The sequence below is a fragment of the Pezoporus wallicus genome, unplaced genomic scaffold, assembly GCF_028554395.1.
Source record: "Pezoporus wallicus isolate ANWC-B61680 ecotype Strahan unplaced genomic scaffold, APGP_CSIRO_Pwel_v1 scaffold_7107, whole genome shotgun sequence".
Lineage (NCBI taxonomy): Eukaryota > Metazoa > Chordata > Aves > Psittaciformes > Psittacidae > Pezoporus > Pezoporus wallicus.
Window position 1 is genome coordinate 1,983,610 of NW_026642114.1, and position 26,774 is coordinate 2,010,383.

Genomic DNA, 26,774 nt, shown 5'->3' on the forward strand with positions numbered 1-26,774 from the left:
ACCATGGGCATGGCCAGCACCGAACTGCAGCTCCATGGCTTACGTCAACTAATTTCCTGCAGCTTCCTGCCCTCCCCAGGCTCCCTCCCTATCACCCCACCTGAGGACAAACCATGAGCCACCCCAACCATGGGGACATGCTGGCTGTATGGGGGGGCCACAGGTGCCTCCAGAAGCAAAAAGCAGGGGAAAATATACAATAACAGCAGCTAAAAACATTTAAAGGATCAAACCAACAGTGTTCTTCCTGGGGTGATGGGGGAGACCAGAGCCAGGACAGCCAGTAGTAAGGGATGGCAGGGAGGGGAGGTGCTGCCCTGTGTGCCCACATGGCAGGGACCAGCAGGGACCAGCTGACACAACAGGGCCAGTGTCAGCAAAAATAATTTATTTCACTAAGACAAGCATTGAGTGAGCAACAGCGCGTGAGGGGGTGAGGAACGGTGGGGGCCCCCATTCGTGTCTCAAAGGGGGACACACACACATAATGCTGCTGAAACCCCATAAAGGAGTCTGCCAACCCCCATCCAGCAGTGCCTACTTTTTGAGGGGTTAAACCCCCCACCTTCCTGGCCCCACTAGTGGTTTGACCCCAAAGGGCTGCTCCCCAGCATGGGACTAGGTTTCCCCATTTGAAACCAGTCCAGGCAGCTCCAAGGGCAGCTGGTGCCGAGACATGAACCAGTGTCCCTGCTCCTGCACACCCGAAATGTGACACTGCAGCCTGAGAGGGGATGCTCTGACACCTCCTTCCCCCTCAAAAAGAGCTCTCCACCCTCCAAACCCACCCTGGGGTACTTGCTGCTGCAAGTGGGCAGCTCCTGGGCAGGATGTACCAAACCATTTCACACTGGGGATAAAACGCTGTCCCAGGTGTGTCTCGGATCAGCAGCCCACCCACCCCACCCCGGGGGCAGCCCTCGGCCCCCTGCAACTGCTCTCAGGCCACGGGGAAGCTAGGGCGGCCTTTCCGGGCACGGGTGCGGAGACGGAAGAAAGTGTACATGCCCAGGAGGCACATGGAGGAGAGGAAGTAGAGGGCCACGCACAGGCTGATGTCCAGGCGGGAGAAGCCCAAACCAAGCACCCGCAGCCAGGGGCTCCTCCTCACGCCCTCCCCAGCCGCCTCCTCCTCCTGGACCTGGACGCCAGGAGGCCACCGACGCTCCCGGCCCAACCTGGCATCCTGGAGTAGGGCAATCGTGTCCCGCTTGCTGAGCCGCCGGTGCCGGCTGGCTGCCGCTCGCAGCGCCTGGCTCTTGAAGTGCTGCTCACTGAAGGAGTCCAGGTCCACGATATCCTCACCCACCTCTCGCAGCTTGGGGTTCAGCCGCACAATGCTGGGGCGTCTTGGTTCAGTGGAGCCTGGTCGCCCCGGAGGTCTCATGTCACCCTCCCTCTCCTTTTCCTCCTCTTCCTCCTTCTCCCTCACCTCTCGTGGGCCCTCAGTGCCCACCCTGCCACCAGTCCCCTCTCCAGCCATGAGGATGGGGTCAGCCTCAGCATAATCCATGTAGATGTTGGCTGGGGAGAAGTGTGCCTTGAGGAACGTGAACACAGCCGGCTCATCCCAGGCGTGCACACCCCGCTCCTCCTTGTGGCACTGGGGACACATGTCCGGTGGAGGCCACTGCAGCTTGGGGAACTTGGGGTCCTCTGTGTCACCTCCTGCAAAGACCGGTTAGAGGAGACATGTGACAGTCCTCCCCCTGTACTGGTATAAGTGCCCCGGAGCATCCAGCAGCTGGGGACAATGATGGAGATGGGACATTTGGAGGAGGCGTCAAAGGAGGAGAGGTCCTCCAAGGGTACCTGTCAGCTTTGGAAAGCTCCCTCAGGGAGCACGTAAGACCCAACTGCATCTCTGGGGTGGTCTGATGCTGTGTGACCAGCTGCTGTCGCCTATGGTGGGGGATGCTGACAAGAAGATGTCTCCATTGCTGCACCCTAATGCAGCCATTTGCCAGCTCCATCCAGGAGGAGAGATGCTCCTCCACCTCACCTCCCTCTTCCCTTTGGAAGCTGCACTGGCTCCCCTCCCTGTGGCCCCCCTTACCCGCCAGGCGAGCGTTGACCTCGTTGTGGTGGGACCAGAGCCAGAGGACAGCCTCTTTCCGACTTGCCACCCGGTCCATGGACTCAGCCGCCATGGCCTCAAAGTGCTGAGCACACTCTTGGCAGCCAAAGAAGTACCGGACATAGCAACGCATGATGCTCAGGACCTCCAGTGGTAGCTCTGTAAGGAGGCAGAGGATAGGGGAGGACAGGAAGGCAAGTCCTGATGGTCCCACAGCTAAAGTGGCAACCCCACACCCTGACTATGTGGCTCTTGTCCCCCCTGCAAATCTGCCTTGGGGCAAGATTAAGAAGGGGGGGAAACAAGCCTTTGCCTGCATGCAACCCCCCTGCCTGCGCTGCAGCCCACCCACACACCTCCTCCGAAGACCCTCCCCCCTCGGGACCTGGTACCTTTGTCAGGGCCGCTCTGGGCAGCCTGGACAGTCAGCAGGTGGAAGATGGTCCAGAGCCCGCAGGGGTAGCCACGGAACTGGCGTTCGCTGCCCTGGCAGCCCACCCAGGTCACATTGGTGGGGAGCCAGGCAGGGTGGGAGGCCTGGTGGGCCGACAGACATGGTGTGAGGGAGCTGGCAGGTAATGTGGGCTGGGAAAGGGGTGAGGGCTGGGGCAGGGACCGAGGTCCCCATGGGCATCTTACATCTCTGTTATTCTTCATGGCCCCCTTCAAGACGTCACGGGGCAGTTCAGGCTCTGTCCAGTTCTTCAGCCATACATCCAGGGACTGCAGGTAGGTCTGCACACAGGGGCGCCCCGGGAAGTACTGCAGAGTAGGGAGAGGGGTGAGGAAACCCAGGCCTTGTCCCGGGAGCAGGAAGGCAACCTACCAGCACCACCAGCTCACTGTGACAGGCACTGGGCAGCACCAGCATCCCCTCTGGCAGCACGTGCTGGAAGGCAGTGCTGTCCCAGCAAGGCTTTGGTGCTGAGGGGCTGGTGGTCACAGCATACCCCCCCATGGTGGCAAGGCCATACTCTCCTGCATGCATGTTCAGGCTCCAAACCTCAGCCCGTCTGAGGGAAGCAAAAGCCACTCTGACCATAAACCAGCACAAAGCCGATTAGCAGCAGTACTTTAAAACCACAGGAGCTCTGGGGAGAGGGGGCAGACCACCAGTATGTACTACTGCTGGACAAAGAGACAGAGGAACCGAACCATGCGGAGGACAAGACCAGCAGCACACAGGAAAAGTGACAGGGAAGCAAAAGGATGGAGCATTTTGCTAACTCCGAGCTGTTCTCTCCAGGTCCGCGGAGAATCATGCTGAAAGTCCCAAATTCACAGGGGAATTAATCTGCAACCTGATTTCTGCTGCAAAACGCGGTCCCCCCTGCTCCTTCGACTGGAGGCTTTGCCACACAATTCCATGCTTTCTAGGCACCACTTCTTTCCACGTTTGGATTTTTCCTCCCTCCTTTCCTTAAATACTTCTTGGGAACGCAACAGTTAAGTCTGGGAGCTGCTGGCTGAGCTCCCCAGCCTGAGCCCTGCCCGGCTGGCAGCAACGGCTGCAATCCTGGGGATGCTGCTCCGTCCTGTGGATAAGCATGGAAATGGCAGCACCATTGCAGCATCCTCTTGGAAGTACCAGCACCCACCACTCAGTGCCCCGGTGCCTCCTGCCCACAGTGGGGATGCCACCGTCTCCTTGCCAGAGGCCACAGCTCATCCTTGGCAAGCGAGGGGGAGGTTTGCAGAAAGAATTAGAAGCAGATCAAATAATCCCACTGCTGCTCCTCACCATGCTGGCAAGCTTGTGCCCTTGGCCAGGAAACTGGTGTGATGGGAGATTTATTTCCCTAGTCCTGTGGTTCTCATTCAAGGGAGAAACAGCAAGGGTGACAGATGGGTGCAAATAAAGTAAGAGCCACATGAATTGCTGAGCTGAGGACCTAAGACTCATTGCACTAGTGTCTCACATTTGGAGCTCTTTGCTGGGGGAGAGCAGGCAGGGGTGGGAGCAGGGGCTATCTCACACATCAGCAAGGGCTATGCAAGGTCTAAACTTAGTGTGAAATCCTATGTGACAAAGGAGAGAGCAAAGGTGGCAGGCATGGCTGGGTGAAGGTATGCCAAGGATCCTGGGCTCTCACAGGGATGAAGACAGGGCTCCTGCAACAGCAATGTTGGAGACCTCAGCCAAACAGTGCTTCATTGCACCAGGGAATTAAAGTGCCCCACTTTTGCTGGCTCAAAGCTCCTTCAATTCACATACTTCAATTTCACTGACAAAAGAAAAACCAGGACCTTACATGAGGCTCTTCCAGAGCTTGACTGAGAGCAGGAATCCCTTTCCTGGACTGTCAAAGGAGTCTGCAGTGATCAGCTCCCCAAACCAAGCATCCAAGTCAGACAACAAGAATTACAAACCCCTCTGACCATCTCTGACACCCAGTGGTCTCTTCTGAAAAGACTTGCTGCCTCAACACCTCCTGCAAGGCCAATCCTGCTCTGCCCTCCAATACCAGCACCTCACATCTCATCAGAAACTCTCTGGCACCTGTCTGTTGCAACTCAGGGCTGTCTGGAGATCCACAGGGATAGGGACAGCCCCACAGTGACACTGGGACACAGGGCTCACATCTGAGACCACTATGCTTTGCTACCAGTGAGCACTGGAATGTGGTGGCCTGAAACCTGCATTTGCCTTTCACCCTATGAATAGCTACATGGAGGCATTGGTGGTTCCTCTCCCAGCACCAAAAGCTCCTCACCTTCACCAGCGTGGATACGTAGCACTTGAAGGCAGCCAGCTGGGCTCCTGACAATGCGGCGGCACGGGTGGCTTCCACTCGCAGTGAGTAGTGCAGCGTGGATTCCAAGTCGGCCATGTACACCTTGGAGCTGGGGAGGGTAGCACAACATGATGCTCCACCAGCCCATTAACCTGTACCCCAGGAACCCAGCCACGATTTCTTCTTTTTCCCCAGGTGAAAGGCATAGTCCCACCTACCACCCTATTGCCCACCCATGGCCATGACACCTCCTCCTTGCACAAGCCCTGGCCTCCCATTGCCCCAGAATGATGAAGGGAGGGGTCCGACCGGTCAGCATGCTTTGGCTGGGATACGTTGGTCTCGTTGGAAACTGTGATGGTTGTGTTCAGCTTGTAGGAGCCACGAGTGATGCCCGAGAGTGTGCGCAGGTAGTAGGTGTAGAAGGAGCGTGCCTCCATATGCCTGCAAGGAAGGAGAAGCTGTGAGCAAGACCCTCTCCACTCCCAAACAGCTCCCAGCCCCAACAAGGAAGCAAAGGAGACCCAAGGCTTAGTCAGACTGACAACTCTGACCTAGGGAATGAGTGCGGGGTGGTCTGCACTCTCCATGTGTTCTGGCAGTGGGTATCCTGATACGCAGCCCAGGGCAGAGCTGAGCCCTTGGCAGCTGTGCTGAGCCACCCCAGGGAGATGCAGCCATTTGCCCTTCTCCCAGCACCAGGTAGGGCTGGCAGCCACACTCACTGCCCACCAGCAGCCCCCTACTCCCCACCAGCCTGCCCGACCCAGCCACTGTCTCCTTCTTAATGAACTTTCTCACAAAGGAGATCCCCCACCAGGGTCCACAAACCCACCCCCCGTGTCCTGCACTCACACGGGCAGGCGCGAGAAGGAGCCGTTGCGGAGGAGCAAGTAGGCAGAGGGGAAGGTGGTGACGCCAAACCTCTCCACGAGCTCCTCCTCGCTGCTCAGCACCCTCCTCACTGCCACATTCTCGTACTGCAGCATGTCCAGTGCCACCTGCAACCAGCAACCCCCGGGTCAGAATGGGGGGACAGCAGCATCCACCACCTCACTGGGGAGGCAGCAGGGCTATTTAGAACCCTGTATAAGACACTGCACCAGCAAGGCAGCATGCAAGGCAACTGGGGAGGCTGCCACATGACAACTTCCCTCTCAAAGGCACCCAGGCTTCAAGAGAATTGGGGGATAAATGTAGCTATACCCACCTCTCTGCCTACAAAGGAGTTGCTCTTCTCAAATATAAGTGCCAAGTACTGGTCTTTGTTCCTCTGGAAGAAGGTGTGAACTTCTTCCATGCTGCAAGAGAAAAGAGGATGACAGCAGGTCCTCAGCATCAGCCCTCCCACCTGAAAGGAACTAGGCTTTGGCAGGGGATCCTGGTGGAGGTTCAGCCTCACCAAGCATGCAATTCTTTGCCACTAAAGTTCCAGCCCAATTTTCTGCTCTGGTTCACAGACTTTGAGAAAATCCACTGGGGTCAGCCAAACAAAGCACAGGCAGAGCAGGGCACGAGGGAGCTGCACAGTCACTCAGGGAAACAAAACAACAATGAACTTGGAAGCAGGACTGTTGTTTTTTTTAGCTAGCGGACAGAGGCACCAGAGACTTGAAGCATGTGCCCACCTTGACTATCACTTTGGGAAAGCTGAATGCTCCCCCTGGGAGAGTGGAGCAACTGCCTGCATTCAGTAAAGACTGCAGATCCCAACAAATTTGTACCGAACCAAGAAAACCCTTTCTTGGGACAGGAAAAAGCTGCTAAGAGCAGCAGTCGGCATTGCCATGTCCCTGGCCCAGGCACTGCTTGCTGTAATTAAGGCCTATCTCATCTGGGCCACATAAATGTCTCTAGCCTGGCCAGGTCATCTGCATCTCCCTGGGATGTGGGTGATGCAGTGGCTGCTCTGTGCTCAGTTTTGCCTCAGGATTTTCCCCAAAACCTGCCCTCCATAGGACAGAGGCTGACACAGACATTCCCCATCACGCCACTCCTACCTCGCTGGCTCCAGTGGAGGACAGGCAGGCGGCCAGGCGTCCTGGCTCTGCTCAAGGTTGGTGATGATGGCATGGCGCAGGTCCTCGACGGTGGCACTGGGATCTGCAGGAGGACAGGGTGCCAAGGGTCAGTCATGGGGAAGCCTGACCCATGGGCTGGGCTAAGCTGAGGGAGCTACTCTCAGCTGCCCCCTGGGCTCCCTGAGGTCCAGATGCATGGGGGATGTGGACAGCAGAGCCATTTGCACCCAGGGAAAAAATGAAACAAAACAAACCCCAAAAAATTGGTTCTGAACACTCACTGGTAATCCTTATCCCGTCCTCTGCCTTCTTGCTAAAAGCTCTGAAGAACTGAATGAGAAAACAAAACACAAGGGGAAACTGGAGTGAGAGTGTAGAGTGGGACAAGGAGGCAGTGCTGCCCAGCAGGCAGAGACTCCCCCCACACCATCTCTGTCTCAGTTTCCCTACAACATTACAGCATACCAATCAACATGAGCCACCACAGAGGTAGCACTTGGGCTGCGTCCCCATCTTGCAGGGCATCCCCAAAGGGGAGGGGTGCCCGCAAGGGCTGGGAGCCATGTCCAGCCAAAGGCTGAGTGCTGGGAGGCAGCAAGGCAGGTGTCTCTAGGGGTCCCAGGGAGGCAGTCTGGTTCTGCAATCCAGTAGCTCCCTGCTCCGGAGCTCTCATAAACCAGGAGAAGGGTTTTGTTTTTTTTTTTCCCCTTCTGACCTGCCACAGCGGCTCCAGAGCTTGTGGTACATCCAGAGCAGTGAAACCAGGTTGCATCAGACCAGTGTTTGCTTTGCAGGCTGGGCTAGGAGCGCTGGCTATTTGCGAAAGGTGTTTGGTGGGGACAGGGGATGCAAAACGAGTGAGTTCTTGGCACTGCCACATCAGCACACCTCCCTGCCCTGGGAGATGTTTTGGTCAATGTCCCACAGGCAGTGGGCGCTCAGGCAGCAGGTGCTTGTTGAGACCACAGGGCAGGGTTAGGCCACAAGCCAACCCACCTGGCAAACCACCAAACCTGACCTCACCTTGGAGTGAGCCTGTAAGCTGGGACTGAGGGCATACCTGATAAAACCCATATTCCCCCTGTTCCATACCAAGATGATCCTGGATTTTGCTGCCTGAACCTGGGGTGCTTCAGCTTTATTGCTTACGTTAGAACAAGGCTCTGTTTGCAGTGTGAAACACTGTGAAACACCACCCTGACACAGCTAAGAGGTCAGGCTCAGGCTGGCACCTCGCCAGCCACTGCAGGAGGCTCCCAGCAGCCTCCTGCAGCATCCCTGCACCCTTCTTCAAAACCTGTGTCTGTGACTGCTCTCTGCCCTCCAGCAGCCTTTCCCAGGTGGTTCCAATTGAATTTTCAGACACTACACTATCCTAGGAGAGATATGGCCTCTACATTTCACCACGAAGCAGCACTTTGGTTTTCCCCCTCCTTGTTGATACATCACCCAGCAGTTGCGCTGCCTGCAGTCTGGCTGCAGCTCTGTTTTGGGGAAGTGTGAAGCAGCTCTGGACTGCAAAGCCCCAAATGGAATGCTTTGGTGCAATAATACTGTCAATTTGATTGAGCAAGACAGAGACAGAGCAAAACGCAAAGCACTGTGAAACCAGGCAAGTACCTGGTGCACACAGCCCTCACCTTCAGCGTGGGAAAGCCAGTTATCCCAAAATCAGCACACACTTGCTGGTTGGCTTCATCAGCACAGTCGATGGCTGCTAGCATCACTGCAGGCCTCCACTCTGGGGGGACAAAGGATGCGGTCAGCACAGATCAGCCTCTCTAGGTCCCCAAAACTGCCCTACTCCTCACAGCTGCTGTAGAAACGGCAGGGATCTCCTGCCGCACCAGCGACATGGCTCCCCTGTGCCCCGAAGTCATTGCTCATCCCTCACAGGAAACTGATGGTTTCCAAGCCCCAAATACCCAACGCCATGTCCGAGCTAAAGCCTACTTTTCAGACAGAGGAGTGCAGGGAAAGCTGTGCAAGGCGGGACCAGGCTTTGCATGCCCTGCCCTCACCGGCGCCCGAGTCAAGGCAGCTCTGCCCACGGCTGCCTGCCCGTCTGGTTCTGCTTGCCCAGCCTCTGCGCCAGCGGGAAGAGGCCACTGGGAGAAGAAAGGGAGGGATGGCTAACCACTGCTGGGGGAGAGCAGGGAACACAGGCTTCAGCTCATCTCGCCCCAAGGGTACGGTTGATAACCACAAGGGAACAACCCAAGAACAGTTGCCAAGTATCTGCTCCCCCTCTATGACTCTCCACCACCACCTGCCTGGGGAGGACCAACAGATCACTGGAGTAAAACAGAGTGGGGAAAAAAAGAATGCATAGAGGCATTTCAAGCAGCAAGCTCTAAAAGCCAGCAGCAAAATGGAGATAAAAGCTCTGAAATGGCTTCTTTTTAGTGTAAAAGATACAAGCTAGAGAATGCCCAGCCTGTCCTTCGAGCAGGATGGGGAGGGGCATGGTACCACCACACAAATGGAGCCCATGCCACCTGAGGAAGGAGCCTGCTGAAGACAACCCTCTGGGACTGTCCTTGGTCACAGGTGACAGAGCACATGAACTGTGTCCTACTACAACACAGTAGGAGCACCAGCAGCACAGGAAAGCCGGTGCCAAGCCCTGCTGCAGGGAGCCAGGCACACTCTGGACTCATCTGCACATGGTGCCTGTGGGTCACCCTGGCCTCCTCCCTGGCCAGCCCACACCTGCGAAAATCCACCCCTGGGAACAGCAGTAAGATGGCAAGGGGCACAGGGATGGCTTCCCTATCCTGCCTTCACGAGCACCCCATTTGCAGGAGCCCTAGGGTGACCCTATTTTGGAGAGAGGCCAGAAGAGCCAGCATTCCCCCAGGGGGCCTGGGCACACACCACATGCCTCACATCCTGCCCCACTGGAAGTACTGATGGCATCCCCAGGGAGGGATGGCATCCCCTCCGAGGAATGGGACACCTGCCCTGGCAGGAGCCCCTGAGTCACCCGGCAGCAACTGCGCTGTATCAATTACCGCAATAGCAGAGAGCAGCCTTGCGCACCCCGGGATGCTGGGGGAGGCAGGACAAGCCCTGCTGGGGCCAGGGGCCCAGCACTGGGGTGTGCGGGCTCCCAAGTGATGCTGGGCATAAGCCAGGCCAGGTATCAAGGTCAAAGTTGGGAACAAACCAGCTGGGATCAACGCCCGGCCCCAGAGCCCTGCCAGCCTCTCCCTGCAGGCACCAGGGAGGAGCACAGCTGAGGGAGGGTCTGGGCAGTCAGCAGGACCCCCATGCCTGGGGCAGGCTCAGCCTAAGCTTCTCCCAGCTAAAGGGGGTTCCAGGGATGCTGCTAAGCCAGGACTAACCATTGCAAGGGAGGCCTGGGCATCATGGGGGACCCTGGGCCTTCCCACCGGGCTGACACTTCAAGGAGGCTGGGGAAGGGATACAGTGGGATTTAGCGGTGCTGACAGAAGGGAAGGCAGAGGAGAGAGGGGGGTACTGACAGGGAGAATGCAGAAGGGATGAAGGAGTGCTGACAGGACCGAGTATGCAGAGTCAGGGATACAGGCAGGAGTGAAGAGTACTGACGGAGAGCAGCATGATGGACAAGGACACAGGAGGGATTTAGGAGTGATGGGGGTGGGGAGAGGGACCGGGACGATTTACAGATGCTCACAGGAGAACAGACAGGGATGCAGGGAGTACTTAAGAATGCTAATGAGAACACAGAGACATGTAGAATTAAATGGGGTGCCGATGAGAGAAGCCAGAGACAGGGACAAGGGGGGGAACAAGGTCAAGGACACAGCGAGGGTTTGGGGGTGCTGATGGGACAGGCAGGCGGGGATGGGGGGCAGTAGGTTAGCCGCGCCGGGGACTCACCGCGAAGGTCGTGGGCCAGGGCCTTCCATGTGGGCGCGAAGTGGATGCAGTGCCCGCACCAGGAGGCGAAGAACTCGACCGCCCAGGCGCTGGGGGAGCCGAGCAGCCGCCCCTCCGCCTCCGCCCCCAGCAGCTCCAGAGGGTCAGCGGCCGAGTACAGCTCGCGGGGCCGCGCCGCGGGCACCGACAGCGCCAGCACCAGAACGGCCGCCGGCCACCACCGCCCCCCCACACCGCCCCGCGCCCGCCGCCGCCGCCGCCACATCGCCCGCCAGGCCGTGCGCCACCGCCCGCCGCCTTTAGGGCCGCCGCTCGCCCCACCCGCTGGGGTGGGGCAGGGGCGGGGCCGAGGAGGGCCGCGGCGCCCCCTGTTGGGAACGCAGCGCTCCTGCGCTCCCAGCGCCAAGGGGGGAGCCCCGAGCCCCCCCCAGCGCCGGGCAGCGCTACCCCCCTGCGGGGACACGGGGAGCACCACATTCTGGTGCAGCGAGGGAAGGCGGAGGGGGCTGATTCAAGCCCCAAACCCGCCGTGCCGCCATCAGAGTCCTCCCTGACGGAGCCACCAGCCCCAGGGCAGCGCCCTGATCCCACACCCTGACATCAGCCAGCGTCACTGGTCAACGCCTGCCGGGACACCCCAGAGAATGGGGACCCCGGAGACCTGGCTGCCCTCACCCCAACCCTGCAAGGGGTGAGCAACAAGGATACCCAACGAGGCCCCAAAGTCAAGCTCCTACATCCCTCAAAAAGCTGCCCTTCGTGGCGGGCAGGCCGGTGCCCGGCCAATGCCTCCCAGCCCTGTCTGTGCCATGGCTCACGCACACACCCGTGTCACCATCTCCCTTACGTAAGGTGTCCGTTGCCCAGGGCCTCAGGGCAGAGCTGGGCACTGAGGGGTGTACACAGCCCTGACCTCCATCCCTCCACTCCCTCCCCAGCCTCTAAGGGCACGGGGTCCCGGCCCCACGGGTGCCCATCGCTGCTGAGGGCTGGTTACTGGCTCTGTCTCCAGGAAGGCCATTAGCCATGCTGGGCCCCACCTAAGTACTTTAGGCGGACTTGCCATGCTAGAAAAACAAGCCTGCCAGAACCAGGCCTCGCCATGGCAGCAGGGGGCAGGGGCCTCCACACGGGGCATGGCTCTGGGGAGCTATAGGACTCCTCAAGATGGCCTGGCTATGAGGTCAGAGCTTGTTGGACACAAGCCTCATGGGATCGCTGCCACGCATTTTCTGCACGTCCATGCTGATGGAAATGGGGCAGAAGATGGTTTGCTCCAGCCCTGCCAACTGTAATTAGATGCTTAAGGGATTATCACACCTTGCTGTCCAAACGCAAGAAGAGAGGCACAGCCCGGCCCATGCTGGGCTGCTCTGAAATATGGTCCCTCACTATTGCCAGAGACCTTGCCACAACTTGTCCTTATCCAGCTGGCAATTAAAAAACAAAAAATCCTTGTGCTCAGGGATGTCATCACCGTTATTTTACCCTGAGCTGACATCCTTATTCTAAGGGCTCGTCAACTCGATTAGGTTATCACAGTGGAGGCGCTCAGCACCAGTATAATTGCCAGCCGTCCTCCCCATCCAGCTCACCCCTCCCTTCCAGGGAGCCCAAATTCCTTAAATCCTTTTGTAGATGCAAAAGCAGCATCTAACCGGAGGGCAGAAGGGCAAGAGCACACACCCGGGGGCTCTGGCTCTTTTTGAGGTGAGCAATACCATTGCTCACCTACCAAAGCCCCGGGGTGGGGATGCTTCTGCTTCCTGCTGCCTAGGGAACAGCTGGGGCTGCAGGTACTGCCGAGAACCCTGCTACAGGGCTGGCGTGGCCATCCCCACGACTCCCAGGGAACAGCCTCCTTCAGCAGCAGGGTGTGGGGCTTTCCAGGCAGGGACTTGCCCCAAAAACCTTTCTTCCTTCTAATCCTGTTGCAAAGCAAGAAATGAGGGTTTCTTTCTGCCTCAAACTGGGAAGAGCAGAATGCCTTGAGACAGGGGATGGGCATGTAAAACCCAAAGATAAAAATTTTAAAACAACACAGTTTAAGGTAGATTTGAGAATAACTAAGATTAATTAAAAATAAAGTAAAGTAAAATAAAATAAAATCAAAGCAGCAGCAGAAGTCTGGGGAGGTTTTAAACGCTCTCCCAGTGCTGCCTGCCTTTTTGTCCTCTCATGCTTTGCACCTCCCCACTGCTGGCAGAGCCTGTGGGCAGCAATGCACAGGGAGTGGGTGCTGCATGACCCTAGATGCCCAGCTTATGAGCCAGCCCCAAAAACCAGATTTAGGCTCTCATGGCCCCTTGGAAACAAAGCAGGTTCTAAACTGCACTGCACTGCAAAACCTTCAGCACTCGCCTCAGCATCCTTAACTTTGGCAAAAGACATGCTTCCCCCCTCTGCGGCAAGGCCATGGGCTAAAGCCCACTGTGGAGGTTCCTGTGCTGCACACGTCTTTGTGCAGCAGCCAAGCGGTGGCTTTAGTTCATTAAGCTCATCGGCTCTCAAGTCTCCTTTCCCAGGCTAATACCCAGTAGGAATCTCCTTGAAGTCAATGAGGTGTGGGCAACACAAACAGGCTGAGAGACTCAAAGGCTGCTAAGATCTTACCAAAATTATTTACACCCTGCAGAACTTGTTTCGTGCACCCAAAATGGGTCATTTTCACAGATGCAAAGAGCTACTCTGCCTCTGTGCTGAGTTAGAGAGGAGATGAGGGAAGAGCTAATGGGTTTTTGTGTATTCAGCCGTTCAAGTGCTGGAAATGATTTCAAGAAAATGGAGAAAGGCTTTTACTGTCCCTTTTCAAAAGCATGAATCTCACTACAACATACCAATAGCTCCACATGGCCAGGTAAGCCGACCCAGAATCTTCTCAGCTCCCTTTAGTTGTGAGGGTTCAGGGATAGGGAGATCCCAAAATGGACTTCCTTCCTTGAGAATTAAAGAACACGTTCCTACCTAATTGTGTGATTCCAGGAACTGACTCCAAGAAAAACACACAACCAATGCAAGACTCATGATACAATCATGGCAACCCCGTCACCCGGCCCTGGCATTTTGGAGGCCATTTAGAGAAGTTTGCATCTGACTCTCCTGTGAGCACCTCAGAAATACCAGTTGAAAAGGATGCTTGGCAGTTTTCCTCTCTCTCCGTCCTTCACAAGATAGGGCTGATGAATTCAGTGAAGCTCTCGTCGATCTGGAGCACAGCACCACAGTGCCACAGTGACACCATGCTGGTTAAACGTAGCAGCTTTAGTTTGCTTCTGTCTTAAGCAGTCAAGAGTTTTCTCGTTCAGCATAATGACATTTTATGTGGACATACGAATTACTTGGGGGGGGGGGGGAGTGTGGTCCTTCTCTAAATAGAAGAAAAAGCCTCATTTCCTCAATTATCATCGCCAAACAGCTTGAGAGAGCAACTGAAAATTGTGCCACTGCCACCTCCCAGCCAGCCAAAGTCAGCTGGGACACTCCATCCCAGGTGGCACTTTTCCACTGGCGGCACCAGTCACACCTCCACTGAGACACGACTTCAGACAAGACCTTTGGTAATGCCTGTGCAATAAAGCTGTCAGCTTCCATGGCTTTGCCAAGACAGGGAATAGCGCAGAGTGGATGTGAACCCTGACTGCTTCCCATAACCTGCATTGGCTCTGCTGTGCTCACACCTGTGAAGACCAGGAAAGCCCTCAGTGGTAGCTGGGAATTGCCGACTACGTGAGACAGGCTGGGTTGGATACAGCAGATTTCTACCTTTCAAGCCCAACCAGCCTATAATAACAATAGGTGTAAAAGAAAATCCGGCTACATTCTCAGGATGTGATGAATATGTTCACGTAGTTTGTGTCTGCAGAGAGACTTCAGCAATACCAGCCCCTTTCTGCTATTCACCCTCTGCTGATTCATCCCTGCTCAAAAGGATGGCAGCAATATTGTGCCTGCTTTTTACACAGGGACCTGGGGGGACCGGGAGGAACTGGTGCTGTCTTTGGTATGTCTGGGTAGGAAATGTTTTGCCTGCAAATTTAAGATCTATTTAAAGTCATAAATCATCACTATGACCCAGGATGAACGGAGCATATGTCTTCCTCTCTAGCTCATCTGCCCAGCTTCCAGGAGCAGATCGGAGGAGGCCACACCGCCCAGATTTGCCACATCATTATTTGGCAGCTAGCTTAATTGCAGCTCATGAAACTGAGAATACCACACAGATGACAGTGGAGCACTCCTCTCTTGATGTGGCAGTAGTCCTGCAACGTAAGCGAGGTCTCACCTATCAAGGACTGGTGTACCCAATCAGAGTTTCACTGGGCAGCACTGGCTCCTCCATCACCTCTGCAGAGAAATGCAGCAGAACACAGATACTGGACTCCTTGTGTCCTTGCTGAGCTCCTCAAGCCAAACATGAAGGGAGGATCTCTTGCAGCTTCTTTTATTTTGCTGGAAGAAAAGAAAAATCTTTGAGGGACACCCCTGGAACTGGGGTTAATTCCACCTCCAACAAACTCACAGATAAAACCCTGCTTTGAGTCACCATAGATTTCACAGGGCAGTGACAGAGAAGCCAGCCTGCAAAAGGAAGCCACCGGAAACCAACATTGTGGAAGGAACACAGCCCAAGGGACATGGCAGATCTTGCACAGCTGCAGTAAAGGGCTGGAAACTGGGGCCGAGAGAAATATTCAGAGCAGAAACAAACCAGACCTGCTCCAGGCAATCCTCACACAGCATACTCAGCAGGCAAAAGAAGGTATTTTCACCCTAAGTGTGCCTGCTATGCTCCTGCCCAAACCTCACCCTCCTGATTTGAGGTGCTGCCCCCTGACAGCTCTATTATCTTTTTTTCCCTGAATTTCCTTAGGATCTTAATCAGAAGGAGGCAGGAGAGCACAGGGTTGGGCTATGGGTTTTGTTTGCTCCAGTTTCCAGACCTCACAGGGTATCTTTCCCTCCCCTACAGGACCCACATCCCAGAGAGTGTCCTAAGCTTTCAAACTCCATTGTATCTCATCTGCATTCCTGCCTGCCAATGGCCCGTGCTCTGGGCTGGGTGCCAGTGGTGCAGCAGCCCCCCTCCTGTCCTTCCTGCATGATGAAGAGAGCTGCTGGCCTTCAGCAGCTCCCCACCAGCTCTTTTTCTTCTAAAGGCAATGTTAATGAGAGCCCAGACATTGCAGAAGCCCTTGTGGTAGGCAAGGCACAGCGACATCCAGAGCAAAGTCAACATTTCAAGTGCTCCAGCACTCTGCCAGGCGTTTTAGGATGCGGGATGGCTGCAGCTGGCACCACCTTCCTGCGGAGGCACCTGGGAGGGGGTGGCATCTGGGAAGGGAGGCACCAGAACAGTCCCACTCAATCCAGCATGCCATCAGGACGTGGCTGCCTGCTATTGCCCAACTCGGGAGTTTCACCAGTCCATGGGTGAAATGGCTGTCAAAGGCAGCTGCACTTCAAGGGTTCTGATAAGAGTTGCACGAACACCACTGTAGAAAGTCAGTGCCCAAGTAAAGCAATGTAGACTTGCAAATGAGGAAGTCAGCGCCTTCATCAAGCTGATTACTGGGCATCCTGAGCAAGGGCAGCAAGTAGCGGTGCCTTGGCAGCATTCCCACCACTTGAGCCATTTTAAAGGGAAGCCAGTTCCTCAGCCAGAGAGCACAGATCATTTTTTTTTTTCTCCTCAATGTGAAATGCACTCTAAGCCACTTCCAGGGATGGATGCTGATGGCTGCAAGGAGATCAGTGTCTGAAAATGAGAACTCATGGAGAAAAATCATTACAGGGTGGGAAAAGTAGGGACACGGATGCTCCCCTGCTGCTCAGTAATGAGCACAGAAACTGCACCGCCACCACTTCGTTACAGTGCTTTGGACATCAAAGAACCCACCTGCTGGGCTTTGGCTGGTTCAACCCCAGAGCTCAGAGGGCTGTGATGTGTTTCTCTGTATGAAGGTTGTGGATGGCGTTCCTGGCCTCCTCTGCTGAGGATTACTGCTACTGGCACTGCAGGACTGAAGCAAAGCTCCTTTTGTAATGGAAGTCCGAGTGCAGTAAGTCCTCCTCCAAGATGAGGTACCTCTCTTAAGGAAAAGGAAAGAGCAAATAACTGCTCAGCAGAGAGTAATGCCTTTGCAGTGGCTTTGTTTTCCCCCCATTTAAATGCACATCTTGCCCAGGTAGAGAAGAGTGGTGAGGAGAAGAGTGCTACACAACTGGAAAGCAGTGCACTTTTTCTAGCAAAGTAGGAAAGATCAACATTGGGTTTTGTAGATGTCTGCAGTGAATGGAAAGCAAAGCCTTTTCTGCTGGGCTGTACATTAATAAATGGTACCAAAATGCACCTGAAGTACAGGAGCGGTAGCAGCTGTAGGCACTGAGGAGACTTAATAAACACACTTAGTCCTGGCCTTACACATTTCACACCGCCCCTTGCTCACCACCAGCATGCACACCTCTGATTTGGCACTGGAAGTGTTCGGCAGTCTTGTGAGAGAGCTCTGTGACCTTTCACATGTTAAAGCATAGTTGTGCGGGTTTTTTTTGTTAGCTTGCTGTTTTGGAAAGAAAACAGCAAAGATTTAGCAAAGTTCTATCAATACATGAAGTTTCCAAGGAGCAACATTTGCCCCCTCAGTGAAGAAGTGATCAGTGCTGGTAACAGCAGCTCTATACAGCTGTAACAATTTAGGAGCCTGAGGGATCCAAAGTAAGACCAAGACTCTGAAGAATTTAATTCCAAGATGATTGTTTTGCATAAAAATAGCTCTGCCCCCCCCCCCCCCCCCCCCCAGTGTTTTAAACCTTGAGTTTTAAAAACCTGTTTTAAATAAGTATGTCCAAGGAGTAGTTTTACTTACAGAGATTATGCAGCACACTCCTGCAATGATTACAGAATACTATTTTCTGGTTCTACTTCTATCAACACTCAGCTTTAAAAATAAGGAAATATCTAATAATGTTATGAGTTATAATTAAGGCAACTCTAATGGGATTTTGTGGACTGTGACTGGCATCCCAAGTACAGCATCAGACAGAAAAGGGAACGACAACAGATGATTTCCAGGACACTATAAGAATTAGCAACCATTTGGGTAATTATAAAGCTCCATTTTATAAAGAATCAGGAAACAAGATTAATTTATAAATCAGTTTATTTACAGATTTTGTTCTCTTAAAGTACATTTCAGTTATCAAAGATATTTACACTGGTGTACACAGGGAGTACCCTGGTTATCTTACAGTTCTTAATTACAAAAAAACCCCAACAAACAAAACCCCTCCACATCCTTGGGTCTGTCTACTGTGCAAAGCTGCTCTGGATGTGAACATCAGCTGAAACTGGCCCAAAACCCAAGTTACCAGGTTATTTACACATACACAGTAAACGGGCTTCTTTTCAGCATCTCCACAACACAGTACACTGGGAGATGGAGCCTCCCAAAAGGCAGCTTTGCAAATGTGTATCAAAAGGCTCTGCAAAGTCAGGGGGAAAAAATAGTAAATGCAGGTTAATTACAGTATTCTTCTTTCATCTGTATATAATTTTGCATTTAACATTTAAATTACAAGAAAGTTCAACAGCTTGCTTTTCTCTGTTTTAGTTGATTTGTAAACACTTCAGATGCACTAAATACCTTATAAGAGTCAACTGTTTTTCAGCTGAAAAGTACTTTATTTTCCTAATATTTTTAAGGTAGCAAAGGGATATGAACGTTGGAACTGTATGCAGCTCCTTCAAGAATAGTCATTTAAAAGGTCTCTATCACTGTGCTACTGAAGATCTTCTGCAGGTACACACTTATTCAAGTATTGCAAAAAGCTAAGGCCACTTTTTCAAGAAAGGAAAGTGAACAAGATGGGATTTTTCAATCCCTCATTCCACCCTGTGAGTAACAAGTCTTTTCTGAAAGGCAGAAGTACTGATACTCCACAGCTTGGCTTAGGGAGCATCCTGCTGTGACAGAGATACTCACACTCCTTGTCCTCACAAGCCTGGGCTTTCCTACCTGGCACCAGGATCGTTCTGAAGAGGGAACTGCACCTCCCCACTGACAACAGCCACTGCCCCAGACAGCTTAAGGGTCTCAGAAAAATGTCTCAGCCTTGAATCTTCTAATGTAGTTGCACCAAGATAACCAGGACCCAGAAATATCATCTTGTTCTTTATAATGGGAAGGTTAGGTATTAGAAAGAAACAGAGAATTCAGTCTGTCTGTGAGACTCCAGGCTTCCCCATACCTCCCTGCTACCAGCTGTGACAGAGACAGACCATTTCTTCATCGCAGTAATCATCAGTCTACAGGTACTCAACACACTTGAGTCTATACTCAACTCAAAGCAACCCAACACACTTGAGGTATTGAGAAGGTAATTCATGTACGTTCAAGTCTTTTTAGGGTTGCTTCTAGCAAGGATTGCTACCAAAAATAAACAGATGTTTGCAAAGGAATAACGCCATTAATTAGATACTGCTTCCTTCTGCCCAAACAGCTGCAAAAATAGTTACTACTAATGTTGAGGGTACTAAACTAGTGCTACCCAAGCCAGCAAGACAACAGGCACATGATCTCCAATGGTCTCTGGTACCACAGACCAACTGTACAACCTTCTCCCTGCTGGTGGGCAGTCCAGAAAAGCTATGCCAGCCCTGCAGAACAGCCAAAAAATTTCAGGGGAGCAGGACAACCTTCCTGACACCTGCCATGGTATTTACAGAACAGAAACCAATTTTGTTTCTCTTATACTCCAGCTATAAATCTGTGCTGCAGGTTTCTGCCTTCTTTCTGTAACTGCTACCTATAAAAACAGCAATCCCCACTTTTGAAAGAGATACACCCAGGAAAGGGAATCTGAGGCGGTGACCCAATCAGTGACACCATGCTGGTTAAATATAGCAGCTTTAGTTTGCTTCTATCTTAAGCATTCAAGAGTTTCTTGGTCCAGCACAATGACATTTTATGTGGACAAATGAATTACTTGGGGGGGGGGGGGGGGGGGGGGGGGGGGGGGGGGGGAGGGGGAAGGGGGGAAACCTGAACACTGCTCCACCAAGACCACTTATTTCCAGCTAGCCAGAAGGGCCACTACAGTGGGAAGAGACATAGACACACATATGCTTGTCGGAGGTATTCCTATACACCATTACTCCTCCTCATTGTTCTTCCACTCATTAAGCTTCCATCAATATGGCTCTCCATTAACTCTCAAGTGAGGTGCTGGCAATACTACATCTGAGAATCTGCATGGACCTCTGACAAATCCAACATTTCCCAGTACTGTCCCTGAAGAATTACCAGCTATGTGTCATTGTGCAAAATGCAAATATTCCAATGATAGCTCCCCTCCCCCCCAAAAGAAAGTGGAAAAGAAAACAAAATCAAGCACTAGCAGAGGTATGCATAGCAGGAAGCTCAAGAACCAAATGGATGAACCAAGTGGTAGAGATCCCTGCCACACCTATTGTGGGCTGCAGCATCTTTGGGGTAAATCAACCATGTAACAGCTGCCCATGGCCTAGAAGGTCTGGGATAGGAAGGAAACAGAGCTTTTTCAAGCTCAGCCCACTCAACTCTCCACTGTCTCTGAACCAGGTGTGGTGAAGCTTTATTCCTAGTGCTTGCCTTTGTACCCCACCCCTGGTTACTGGGGTTTGGTTCTTCTCACCTTACCCCCATATTTGCCTCAAGAAGCTGGAGGTTTTGTGTGAATAGTACAGGGCTCTGGAATTTTCCAGAACAGATGCTTTCTCAAGTTTGGCTGTCTCAAAACTAAGACAGTGCAGCCAACTGCACAGGGCACTCTCCTATAATCCACTTAATAAATTATCTGAAAATAAATAAAAAACCCACAAGCACAAAACATGCAGACAGTCAAAGCACCAGACACCACTTTCTTTGGTGAATACACTCTGTTCTCTAAATTGTTCAAGTAACAGCTTCTCCGAGTTATTAGGGTGACAGTAAGGGAGGAAGCTGAGGGATTGAAGGCCAAATTTTTGTGAGGAAAAGTTTCCCACTCCTGCATGTCTCGTGCCTGAAAAAATCCTGAGTATCCATTATCTGGGAGCAGCTGATGCTCTAGGAAGAGAAGTGCTACATGGTAGGAGGAAAGCTGTCCACAGGCTCATCTTTAACACATTGGGCGGCCTTTATCTTGCTCCACCTTGGGACTGAAGCCTAAGTTATGTACGAAAAGCAGCAAGAATTTTTTACTTGAATGCAGAAAGCAACATCATCACCCTGGACTGGCTGGCACCACACCTGGCACCATGTCACAGAAGAAAGGTGAAGACCAACTTCACAGAAAAGGGAATTAAACTGGCTCTGGAGCAAAAGAAACTGATGAACATTGGTAAGGTTGGCTGCAGGAGAAGAGGTGTTAGGATTAGAACACTTCAGTATGGTAAGTCTCCATTTGAGACTAAAACCTGACTAAACCATTTCTTCTCCCAATTACTCACACTTCTAAAGACAAGGTGAATACTGATGGCTGACAGCCATTCCAGCAAAATAGCTAATATTCCAACTTACCCAAACCCTTTCAGAGAACAAGCTGAACATGTCAAAGCCCCAGGCCAGGGCTCCAGACAGCTGCTGACAGTTATGTGACGTAACTGTACTGGCACACGAACAGTCTTGACCATTCCCCAGCGCAGCCTCAAGTGAAGAATCAGCTTGTTCCAAATCCAGTGCAAGGTCTCTAATGGCAGTGGATGCAAATTCAGATTCTTTCAATCACATCTGAACTGCCTTTAAACCCCACACATGGAAGGAAGTCCAGCAGCAGCGCTTGCAGTGTGGAGAGTACGTCAGGAGTCAGAAAGGCTGGCTTCTGATTCAGTGGTTAAGCAGCTGTAAGTTTATTTTCAGCACTGTTAGACAAGCAGCAGTCTCCGCTGTTTCTCATTTATCTGGTTGAGCACATCAACAGTGTCTCTGATTAAGGCCTCAAAGATCCCGTCTGCCAACTGCATCTTTACACACAGTTCATCCTCGTCATAGTTCACCCATTGCGCTTCTTCCTCATGAAGTTCCTGTACCTTGGAGGATAGAAAGGCAATACAAATATTACAGTTCTGTTGCTTTAGGATAGTAACCCCTGCAAAGTTCCAGAAAGAGTCCAAAACAGCACACATCTGCCAACATATCTGTCTTTGTAAGAGATTACAGAAAAGGTTTGAATAGCAATATGAACACAGATCTATTTGAACCAGGCTATTTCACTGTATGAATGCTTTCCACCTTTCACTGTAGTACCCATTTTTCACAAGTTTTTCATTTGAAAGAACTCAGCTAATGAGATACTCTTGGCCAACAGCAATCCCTAATTGTTTATTTGCAAGAAGCTGATTCCATGCAGCTTAATCTGGTAAGAAATTGTGCAAGGGCCTGGAACAGGGTAAGGAGAAAAAAGAAAAGAATTTTCTGCAGTTCAGTTTATGTGAATAATAATTAGAAAAACTAAAGGAAATAATTTTTCCAGTTCTTCTGTATAGGAAGACAAAATGCTGGCATGTGTTGTATGACAGTATTACAACTCCCTTTGCACAGAATATGCCATACTTCGTTGGATTTGACAGCATTATTACAAGTGCCATTACATTTAAAACAGTAACTCAAAAAATATTTATTTCTTTCTATACCTAAACTGTTTACAAACAAAATCCTGTTTTACTGGCCACTGGCAAATAGGTGTTTTAGTAACAGACAGAAATATGCAATTTCATTCAGCAAATCAAAGTCTTAGCAAGACTCTCTCCAAACTGGACATTTCCAATTAAACTTCCTAAAAATCTGTCTTAGTGACCATTTCAGTATTACAGACATATCCTGACTAAGCTCAAACACTTGAGAAAAGAGTGGGTGCAAACATCACTCATTTAAAATGACGAAGAAAACCTGCTGAAAGCTCTTTCCCTGCTCAGCTTCAGCAGAAAGCTCCTCTGACTGTAATTCCTACACTCTGAACTGAAAATACATGTCCACATAAACAACTGAGCCAGACACTTAGACACTGACAAAACAGGGTTAAAACATACTGAAAATCCAGTATTTCAGTATCAGTATCTAATGTTATCATCTAAACAGAGTACTGGTGCTATACCACCAACACCCTTCCTTTTGCCTGAAGCTAAACCACCCACAAATTTGTCCATTTGGAAGATGACAGCTGCTGTAGCCTAATGATGATTCAATAACCCAAACGCAGTGTGAAGCCCAAGATCAGGCTGCTATGGGAACTGGCACTGCTTCAGGGTTTGCAGCCACTCATAAGGTCTTAGTTGTACATGTGGTTTCAGTCTGACAGCTTCTTTCTCCCACTCTTAAGAGAGCTTGAGGAGAGGAGCTGGGATTTCATCCTACAAAGAGCTTTGTAAGAGTCTTGCTATGTGCTCACAAATCTCTGCGCTACCACAGCGAGCACTCCTCTTTGGCACAGCCCTCATTTCCTATATAGCTGTTAAAGGTGAGGTGTTAATGGTTTCATTACACTTCTTAGTAACAAGGAAGAAGCAACAATATTAGCAATCAAATTTTGAATGACTGTTGTAGGTGAAAAATAATTTAAAGTGAATGCTAATAAGCAGCAGGTAATTGGGTCTAAGTTTGTGTAGACATGGATGTCTGAAACAGACTTCTGAACTCTCCAGCAGAACTGTGCTCCCTGCAAACACTATGTACTGGCTGTAAATGTTGACAAACACTGGGCTAAAGAATAGCAGCATGTCCCAGGTCCTTCCATCAATAAAGAGGCATGAGATAGAAGTACCGATCTGGAGACTTATCATGTGCTGTGTGTCTGCATCACAGACTATTTAGATGAGGAAAAGCAAGATACAGGGGTCACAAAAAGAAGAGGTGGTGCTAAAAAGAAAGGTTCCCAAAAAGCAGAAGTGGTCTGGGGAGGAAAACAGGGGTCCCAAAGAGTGAAGGGGAAGATCCTGGCTGTAGGTGAGATCCTGGAAATGGGGGAAGAACCTGGAGATGATGGAGGTGGGTGGAAACAAATGCTGGGTGGGGCACACCCAGGGACCTTGACCAATGACACCCAACACTGGTTACTGAGAGCACTGGCACCACACCAGTGGTGAGATTTTCTACTGGGCCCTCCCAGGCCAGCAGTGATCTCACTGCTGGGAAGCGAAGTCAAGACCTTGTGAATGTAACACTGGGGGTGTGTGGAAATGAGTGAGTAAAATAATCAAGCAGGCTAAAAGCTTTGATCACACTGGCCCTTAAGTAAACCCCAATATCAAGATCCACACTAGGGTGCTGTTTATTCTGTCTCACCTGCAACAACATGATGGGACAATTCCTTTACTGTGCTCCAGGAGGGAAAAGAGACACATGGGATAATATAAACAGGTGAGGAGAAGGTAACATGATCCAGGCAGAAAAGGGCTGGATGTTAAATAGCAGTAGAAAGATGAAGAAAGGAAAACTGTATCAGTGACTAATTTTCTCTTGCCTCTGCCATTCCCCTCTCAGATACTCAATTTCCTTTGACATTAGGACTTCCTCGATCGTAGTTCTGGAAAACTAAAGAGAATATGCAATTTGTGTGTGTGTGTATAAATATATATGTATGTTCTGAATACAGTGTATTCAGAGCATGTAGGGAAACCGCTGTGCTGCTTTGCAGCCTTAGCTGCAGACATCTGAGCCAAGGCAGTTGCAACTCCTCAGCCACGGAAAGGTTTGACCCATTTGCTGTACTACCACAAACTTCTAAGCAATGGAGAAAGTTTGCTTGTATTTGGTGACTATTACAGCTTTGATGGAAATGGACTTCGCACTGTCTTTAGTACATGCAGAGCATGTAAGTTCCTGTACATTGTTGTGACAAAAATAAAACTTCGCATATTTGATACGGAGAAGTTCTCTATAGCAAAGAGAAACTGCATTTGGGCAAAGTCAGGAGAAAAAGTTTTAATGAAACTGAATTCCATCCCACAGGAAAAGATAAATAGTGACGCAATGCAGAAGGCTGTTGTATGTTTGTTTGTTTGTTTTTTTAATGTGCACTTTTTTTTTTACTCGCGTCCTTTTTTTTTTAAACACAGAAGGAAAGCAAGGGGGCATGCACACAAAAGAAAAATCATGAGACAGCAAAATAGTGTGACCTTGCTGGCCATTTAATAAATGCTACAGTACCCAAAGACATCACTTAATATAATCTGGCAGAAACTTTAAAGAGTAACTTATTAAGTTTTGATTTCTGAAGGTTTCCATTCAAAACATGAGTATCTGCAAACCAAACTACATTTGATGACTAGATCATTTAGGAGAGTAAAACTGCAGATGTAAACTAGTGCCTTGGAAGAACACCAGTAGCAGGAAGGCAGGCAGATGCATTCTCACAGCTTTTTGCTCTCCGAGTGTCTGGCAATCTTAAGACCCTCCAGTGTGCATGCAAACAGGCTTTGATTCTCTTTAACTGTTAACATTCCCCTTGGGTTTAGACCTCAGGTGCCGCAGAAGTGGGCCTTGCCATTATGCCAGCTTTATAGGAACAGCTTTGCTTTGTTACAGAGTTTCTGCACGGAGAGAAACACCTTAAATGTTAAGTCAAAAGGTTAGAAGATCAAGTACTTTTCAGCACTCTGTTGGCAGGCTTCTCAGGTGCAAAAGCTAAACACATAGGCTTGGCAGTATCATGTGAGCTTTGCTTTCTCAAGCTCAGGATAAAAGGGAAGGGAGGGTGGCAGGGAAAGCAATAGCAGAGTTTGTTTTAACCCCACGCAAACTGAGCAGCACCAGGAGTTTTTGGCTGAAGACCCAAGTGGAAAAAAAAAAAAAAAAAAGCAGTAGAAATGGTCTATTGTTAGCATTTGAACTTAAATGAGGAGATATGAGAGTTCTTACTGTAGCTGAAACAGAGGTTTTGAAAGATGAAGGCAGCCCTAATGAACTGAAATGCAGCACCTCAGCCTACATGTACATTTGTGATTTTCCCACAAAGCAGAGACAGCATACACACGATAAAGGTGGCAACATGAAGGGACAGGAGAAGAAGAAAGCAAATACCTAAACATTCCTTTAACCTTATTTTAAACAAAGTAGTTTCTCATAAATAAGAACTTCCCTGTACTTATTTACTGAAGATTTGCTCCAAATGTTAATAACTGGAGCAACTATCCAGCAGACAAGAAAGATCTCTTAAGAAATCCCAATATAAATGCCTTCTGAGGACCAAAATGCTTGATCAAACTGAACAGTGCTGCAAAAAAGGGTAAGAGGAAGACATTTCTTTTTTTTTTGTCACTGGTAGGAAAAAAAAAAAATAATAGGCTAACTGTACTAGTGTCAATGCTAGGGAAGCACAGACAAAAGTGCAAATGCAGTCAAGATGCATTCCCAGCATGTGTGATGGCTGACTGCAGTCACCCACAGGACCCAGATCACAGAAAAGCAACAGTGCGGCACAGGCTGCTTCTACTGCCTTGCCCCTTCCCCACAAGGCTGAACCTTTGGTGGAGATGAGAACTTCTAGGAATTGGGTGTAGTATAATAAACCCAGAAAGACACATCCAGGGATAATCAGTGAGACAGTAAGCCTGGCACTTGCTTCTGTACCTTCAGAAGAAATTAAGTCATGCCTAGTTCCTGGGTCAGACAGTACTGGACAGTCAGATGTGTTCAACCCTCTCACTGAAGTAACTAATAATGCATAGTTGCCTCAACAGAAAACTATCAAAGGATGTTTTAATTTGAAAGTTAGTTTTGCTTGGGGAAATGAAGAAACTGGGAAGGACCTGTGCTCGAAGTTTATGTGCAAATTAACAGAAGCCTAAGAATGTTTACCTCTGCTTTAAAGAAATTATGTTTTATTTTAATAGTCTTTGTCTTTATAAGTGGCAAAAGAATGTGAAGAATCAATCGGCTCATAGGTGCTCACGTGACATCTCCTGCACACTGCAAGAGGTGTATATTGGGTAAATCTTCACAAAAAGTTGAACATTTTTTATGATGATTTCTAGAGAAGCTTCCACAACACCTAAACTTAACAAAAAAGCCTTGATTTATCTTTCAGGAAACTGCTGTATTGCACTACTTGAATATACTT

At 50.6% G+C, this 26,774-nt stretch overlaps 2 protein-coding genes and 1 long non-coding RNA gene across 4 annotated transcripts in view; all 3 read right to left on the reverse strand.

Annotated features, from left to right (window-relative positions):
* Positions 1-875: 875 nt before the first annotated feature.
* Positions 876-10,980, reverse strand: QSOX1 (quiescin sulfhydryl oxidase 1). The gene is made up of 12 exons (XM_057427275.1): positions 10,701-10,980; positions 8,474-8,574; positions 7,115-7,163; positions 6,813-6,915; positions 6,023-6,113; positions 5,668-5,813; positions 5,122-5,256; positions 4,792-4,921; positions 2,717-2,839; positions 2,470-2,614; positions 2,057-2,236; positions 876-1,668 (listed from the first exon to the last, which is right to left on the reverse strand). The coding sequence occupies exons 1-12, from the start codon at positions 10,963-10,965 to the stop codon at positions 941-943; spliced, it is 2,196 nt and encodes a 731-aa protein (XP_057283258.1). The 5' UTR covers positions 10,966-10,980; the 3' UTR covers positions 876-940.
* Positions 10,981-13,925: 2,945 nt separating this feature from the next.
* Positions 13,926-20,192, reverse strand: LOC130608887 (uncharacterized). Its single transcript, XR_008974661.1, has 3 exons — positions 20,166-20,192; positions 16,597-16,787; positions 13,926-15,149 (listed from the first exon to the last, which is right to left on the reverse strand). It is a non-coding gene; the product is annotated as an uncharacterized LOC130608887 (long non-coding RNA).
* Positions 20,193-20,199: 7 nt separating this feature from the next.
* CEP350 (centrosomal protein 350) overlaps positions 20,200-26,774 on the reverse strand; it is a 75,323-nt gene continuing 68,748 nt past the window's right edge. For both annotated transcript variants that reach the window (XM_057427262.1, XM_057427263.1), the window contains one exon: positions 20,200-21,747. In XM_057427262.1, coding sequence (XP_057283245.1) covers positions 21,583-21,747 — 165 coding nt within the window. In that variant the 3' untranslated portion in view covers positions 20,200-21,582. The remainder of the gene's footprint in view (positions 21,748-26,774) is intronic.

Excerpts from the sequence above, each read along its gene's own strand:
- QSOX1 (XM_057427275.1), bottom strand. The coding sequence starts at position 10,965 with ATGTGGCGGCGGCGGCGGCGGGCGCGGGGCGGTGTGGGGGGGCGGTGG. Across the intron at positions 5,257-5,667 it reads TCCTTCTCGCGCCTGCCCGT|GCATATGGAGGCACGCTCCT; the intron begins GTGAGTGCAGGA and ends CCTTCCTTGCAG. Across the intron at positions 1,669-2,056 it reads GGTCAACGCTCGCCTGGCGG|GAGGTGACACAGAGGACCCC; the intron begins GTAAGGGGGGCC and ends CGGTCTTTGCAG.